This window comes from Alexandromys fortis, unplaced genomic scaffold (genome assembly GCF_014885135.2).
Source record: "Alexandromys fortis isolate MF-2015 unplaced genomic scaffold, M_Fortis_MF-2015_v1.1 scaffold_65, whole genome shotgun sequence".
In the NCBI taxonomy this organism is placed as follows: Eukaryota; Metazoa; Chordata; class Mammalia; order Rodentia; family Cricetidae; genus Alexandromys; species Alexandromys fortis.
Genome location: NW_026067986.1, coordinates 4813983 through 4820235, shown reverse-complemented (window position 1 = coordinate 4820235; position 6253 = coordinate 4813983). Strand labels below are relative to the sequence as shown.

Below are 6253 nucleotides of genomic sequence, written 5' to 3'. Positions count from 1 at the left end.
CATCCTGTAGGCTCTCTTTGCTATGCCAATTGTTCCCTGTTTGTTGAGCAGGAAAAGAGGCTTTTGCAATTAATAAAATTTCTTTGGTAGAGTAGAGTGAAGTGCAAATCCTACGGAAACGCTGTAAACCGAATCTGAACCTCAGCTGGTTTTTTTGTTGCTTTGGTTTTTTTTTTTTAAGTTTTTTTTTTATTTATTTATTATGTATACAATATTCTGTCTGTGTGTATGCCTGAAGGCCAGAAGAGGGCTCCAGACCTCATTACAGATGGTTGTGAGCCACCATGTGGTTGCTGGGAATTGAACTCAGGACCTTTGGAAGAGCAGGCAATGCTCTTAACCTCTGAGCCATCTCTCCAGCCCCGGTTTTTGTTTGTTTTAAAGTAACGGTTAATATTTTTCAAAAGGGGGAGCTGGGTTGGGAAGGAGGCTCAGTGGGTGAAATGCTCGCTGGGCACGGATGAGGACGTGAGTTCAAATCCCCAGCCCCCTCCTAAAAAAAGACTGCACAATATAACACACCTGTAACCCTAGTGCTGGAAGGAAAAGACCAGCAGATCTCGTAAGGATCCCTGGCGCTGGCGATCAAGTCTATTGAGCTGAAATGATGAACTTCAATTTCAGGGGGAAGCTTGGTTCAAACAGTCTAGTGCCAGAAAGGGAGGACTCGAGATGCTGACCTCTGATCTTCATAAGTTTAGGCACTGGCACGATCAAAAACAACAAGAACAAAACACACACGTGTGTGTGTGCGCACACACACATGCACACACATCTATACACAGTGTTTCTTGGTCTCCAGGTCATACACAATGATGATTGTTTTCAAACATTAAGGGTTTAACAGGTAAGACTCTTTACCTCATTACCTCGTTACCTGTGTTCTAGAAACAGCCAGCTTTAAAGCAAACTGGAGACCTGTACAGGTAAAAGTTGAGAGAGAAAGATAAATATTTGTGCTGAAGGGAGGTGGTCAGAAGATGGCAACGACACAATGTGACAGAAAAGGCGGGAAGTCGGTTGTGCTCCTCAGAGGGACTGGATCCGCTCAGCTCCTTGCGGGGGATGGAGGGGTGGAGGGGGCGGAGTCTCCGTTTTTGTCCAAACCAAACTTCCAAACTAGCCTGCACTCATTCCTCAAAGTGTGCTCTCATTACACTGACGGGAAAGAGCCCCCTGTCTGTTTCAGGCTCCTGATGAAGATAGAAGCTGAGGTCCTATTTTAAAACAAAGACAAAGCAACCCCCTACCTGGAGCAGGTTTTGAATTCCTAAGGTAGTATTTAGCGTGCTCAGGGTTTTCATTCAGCATTTCCAATTGGCTCAGTGCTCTGCCAAGGGAAAACCTGTTGCCACAGCGCCTTTAAAGACGGTGGCTTTCCAAACAACTCCAGATAGCACACATTCCTTTGGGGGGAGGCCTAGCTCAGCAGCTAGCCTTGCCCATTCATTCCGTGAAGGGGGAAGAGACTGAACTTACCTCCCTGCAGGTGAAGTTAAGCAGGTCCCCTACGTGGATTGCTTTATTTTATGAATCGAGGTTCCGATGGTAAGGTCCCTAAGCCATGATCTCTCCCCGAAACCCTCTGCTCCTTCTCCTCCCCCAACCCCACACCCCCTGAGCTCACGGCTGGGAAAATGTTTCTGTTCAGGGATGCTGTTCTTTCCCCTCAATCATAGCGAAGCCTCTTTTCTTTTGAGCTCCCAGAAGACCGCTGCTTCCTTTATTTGTAAGTGTGTGTGTGCCTTGCCTGTGTAATGTATTCATTGCTTCCTTTTTTTCTCTTGTTCCTTGTGCTTCAGCACGTCTGAAAAACGAATGTAAGCTTTGTATCAAAACAGAGGAAATGCATACTTTATAAAAAACCATGAAGGACAAATAAGGCTGGTCCCCGGTCCCCGTGGTTATATGTTTGGTGTTTAAAATTCTGGCAGTACGTACAAATTTCTTTTTAAAAGCTACCAAGCAAGTCGGTGCAGAAACCCATTTTCTGAGGTTGTTTTACTTGTGCCCTTCCAGATTACGTACTCAGTTTGCTTCAGACACAGGCATGCGTGCGCATTGTAGTGAAATGGAAACTGGACAGTAAAGCTTTTGAATGTTGTCTTTCTAATTAGTCGCTTATGTCTAGCTACAGTCCCGATTGAATATATTTCAGCAGAGAGATGTACAAACCTTACCTCATATAAGAACTGAACTTGAAGACTAACGGGACTGGGGTATATAGCACGAGGGACATCATCTCCTGAATACTTCCCCAGCACCACACACCTACACACACATGCGCGCGTGCACGTGCACACACACGCACGTGCACATACGCACAAATACACACACACACAGAGGTCTTTAAAGGATTCTAGGTAGAAGCAGAAGTACTTGTTGGTGTTTGTTATTCCTTGAGAGCGGAGTCCTAGGGTTGTTTAAGTTTTTTAACTGTTGCTAAACTCTCTAACAATGTTGAGAGAGACCAGTGGTGTATGCCACGTGTTTGTCTTTCCCTTCCTGGGGTGCTGGAGTTTAGTCCTTAGTACTGCCAGACAAAGCTACTAATGTGCCCAGTCTCTCGCACTGGAAGGGACTGCTCTGAGTCACCCACATTTTTTATCAACTGAGATCATGCATTCTATGAATAATGACGTTGATTTCCAGGAAGTTGGCTGGCTAGGGGTACAGATAAAGTCCCTGACCATAGAAGAAGACCTGGGATTACATCTGATTCATAGGAGGGTTTTGATGAGTATTTGGAGGGTGAAGGTCTTCAGCCATTAGCTTTACACCAAATATGTCACGGGGAGGGGGGGGTGTTTCTTTTTTGTTTGTTTTGCAATGACTTTGTATTGACAAATTTAGCCGGCTGAGTTTTACACTAGCATTCTGAGCCTTCCAGCCTTGTTTCAACACACCCTTTGAATTTGGCTTTGAGGAAATCACGGAGTCCGGTTGCCTGCACCCACCCCTGCCCACTGCAGGGAGAGCGGTACCTTGCTGAGCTCTGTCGTGGAGTATTTGTTACTAAGACTGCTATCGCTGCCACGGAAACCCTTGAGTAGATATGAGAAAAATCCACGTTGCTTCCTGCCTAAAGATAATCTATGCCCAACACACTCGACCAATTCATCATTCCCTCTCGGGCAGAGTAGGAAGCCGTGGTCATGTTTTGATGGCTTGCAGCCGGTTTCAGCTCTGGACTGTTATGGAAACAGAGCAGTTTACGGTCCCAGGGTTGTGTTCCCCATGGAAACGCTGGACAGATGCGCTGGGCAATGAATGTTCTGTCCCGGACAGGATAAAATCTCCCAGATCAGGTGCAGCCTGATTTAAAAAAAAATACCCTAGACCACTTTTTATCACCCCTCCCCGACTCGGTCCATCCGTTCCCACATATCCCTTGTCTGACCCCTACAGGCTTGGGATAATCTGAACCTAGGGCCTTCATCCTCCTTAGGAGAACCACACTAGCCTTTCAAGACCGATTTTGAAATATTGCTGCATATTTTCAGATACATAATATATTTTTACAACTCTCCAGGGACTGAGGATGCAGCCCAGTTAGTTGGTAGAGTGTCTGCCTGGTATGCCAAAGCCCTGGGTTCACCACCCAGCACCGAATTAAGTGGGCATGATGGCGCAAGCTTGAAATCACAGGCCTCAAAGCTGGAGTATCAGTAGTATAAGGTCATCCTCAGTTCCTCTGCAAGTGGAGACCAGCCTGCTACTTGAGATCTTATCTCCAAGAGGGGAAAAAAAAAAAAAAAAAGAAAGTTCTAGCAGCCACCTTGCCCGGACTCCTACACGGGTTAATTTACCACCCCTTAGGCAATGGCCACGTTGTAATTACGTGTTTTTACCTCACCCTCCCTGGTGGAGGCAGAGCCGGTCTCATCTCTTTTATCTTCTCCTGTGGCTTCAACTCATTGTCCCCCACCATGGCCCCGAGTAGGCATTTGTTTGTTCAACAGAGATTCCGTGAAAACATCCAGTCCATTCCCTGGACCAATCAGGTCAGGCCCTGGTGAGAGTTAGTGAATCAGCCACTCCCCACCCACCCACCCAGCTCTTAGCAGCCTCCTCATCTATGGAGGAGAACAACCATTCAAGGGGCGCTGCCAAATAGCTCTGAGATTTTGCAGAGATGGGGAGGCATTTGCATTTTTCTAGAAGAATCTTTTAAAGGCTGCAGACGCAGTTGGGTGGGGCAGGAGAATGACGATCTATGACAACCCCCTTGTTGGGAAGTGACATGGTTTTTTTGTGGCAGAGGGCCATGTGACCCAGCTTATTCAAGAGAATTCAGGAGGAAAGATGTTTCAGAGTACCTAGGAAAGGAGAAGCAGCAATGATAATCGGAAAATGATATGTCCCCAGGCTGATCAGCATCTGGTAAACCATGCTGCTTCCTCACACAATGACTGAAAAGGGAAGGTTCAAATTCTTGAGAGGCTACAGACTCCAGATGTATGGTCTTGGCATTTGGAATTCTCAATAGAACGAGGTGTCTCGTTACAGTTCAAAAATTATGAGTGACCCTAAAGATCGAACATTATATTCAGTGTGTTACAATCTCAGAGAACATAAAAATAAACGGATTTTAAGTTTCTCAGGAGTGAGACATTTGCATGACAGTTTAAATAATATAAGGGCTTGGGGGATTAACTCAGTGGCAGAGCTTAAGAATGGTTGCATCAGCCACTAGTCCTGAAGAAGAAAGGGAAAAAGTAAAAGTTAGAAATTATTTATTTATTTATTTTTTTTTTACTGAAAAACCTGCTTCTTCTATGAATCTTCCGTCTGTCTGGGTCTCCAGACAGGTGACCGAGTTTAGCAGTTTTGTATAACTTAGCATGTGAAAACTAATACGTGTTGACTACTCTGTTTTTTTATTTCACACAATTCCTTTGAGTGTGTGCACGTGTGTGGTCAGTACAGGGCCTTGTATCTTCCACATAAACGGTTCTGCCCCCCAGTGGGGTGTGCAACAATCTTTCCTTTTCTTTCTATTTTCTCTTCAAGTGAGATCTCCCTAACTGCCTAGGCTGACCTGGAACTCACTTGGTAAACTTGGGGCGTCTTGAACGTGGCATCCTTTTGCCAATGCCTTCTGAGTGGCTGGGATTGCAGTTCTGTGGCTCAGTTCCAATCACTGTTGTCTAACCCCTCAAACATGTCCCCTTGCCTAACTAGTCACACTGCATTCCTTCTGATTTAATTAGGAGTGATCTTATTTTTTTAATAGGGGGAAATGTATTTCCAAACTGCTTCGTGTCATTTGTTATATGTTATTATATGTAACATTAGATGTTATATGCTGGTTAAGGTGACTCCAGTGTTCTGCTTTTTCGATCAGTGTCAGTAAATACCCCTACACTTGGGCCGTTTTCTACATCTGGAAATCGATCAGTTAAGATAACTTTCCAGGAGGGGAATTGCCCTCTCTTAAGGATACGCTCTGTAACTTTGAGTAATATTGCTAAATTGCCTTCTATAAGTATTGTACGGTTTAATAAATCATCAGAAACACATGACCCCCTACACACAACTTCTGTGATTTGCTTTGAATGTCCTTTAGGTTCGACAGGTTAAAAGGGTATCTTACAATGTCTTAATTGGGTCTCTTTTATTACGAGCAAAGGTGACAGCTTTTGTTGTGTTTAAGGGACAATTATATTTTTAATGAGAACTACTGTCTGCTTTCATTTTCTTTGCCCATTTAAAAAAAATGGAGCCAAGTTGTTTTTCTAGCTGATTGAAATAGAGTCGAGTTTTAAACCATTAAATAAGGAAGCAGAGCCCATGAGGAATACTGTGGCAAGGTTCACTTTGAACAGTGGGCCGTGGGTCATACAAGCTCTTCCTACTGGCTAGCTGTCCTAGCTTTTTGATGTAAGCTGCTAATAATTCTCCTTTCTTTTCTACATTTTCTTATAATATGTGGAAGGCTTTGTTAATTTGTTGACTTGTCCACTCATCTTTGCTTTTTACAGAAGATGTCTTAATTAATATTATTGAAAGGCCCTGGGAAACGCAGGACCTCGTGTCCATTCCTTAGCTCTGTGCATTATTAAAAAAAGAGGAGGGAACTGGAGAGATGGCTCAGAGGTTAAGAGCACTGACTGCTCTTCCAGAGGTCCTGAGTTCAATTCCCAGCAACCACATGGTGGCTTACAGCCATCTATAATGAGACCTGGCACCCCCTTCTGGCTTGCAGGCACACGTGGAAGGAATGCTATACACATAATATAATAAATAAATA

The 6253-nt window shown here is 44.4% G+C and overlaps 1 protein-coding gene across 1 annotated transcript in view; it reads left to right on the top strand.

Annotated features, from left to right (window-relative positions):
• The first annotated feature begins 1436 nt into the window (after nt 1–1436).
• Slc39a10 (solute carrier family 39 member 10) overlaps nt 1437–6253 on the top strand; it is a 79390-nt gene continuing 74573 nt past the window's right edge. Inside the window, exon 1 of the mRNA XM_050159214.1 lies at nt 1437–1548. Within this exon, the coding sequence (XP_050015171.1) occupies nt 1530–1548 (19 nt within the window). The 5' untranslated portion in view covers nt 1437–1529. The remainder of the gene's footprint in view (nt 1549–6253) is intronic.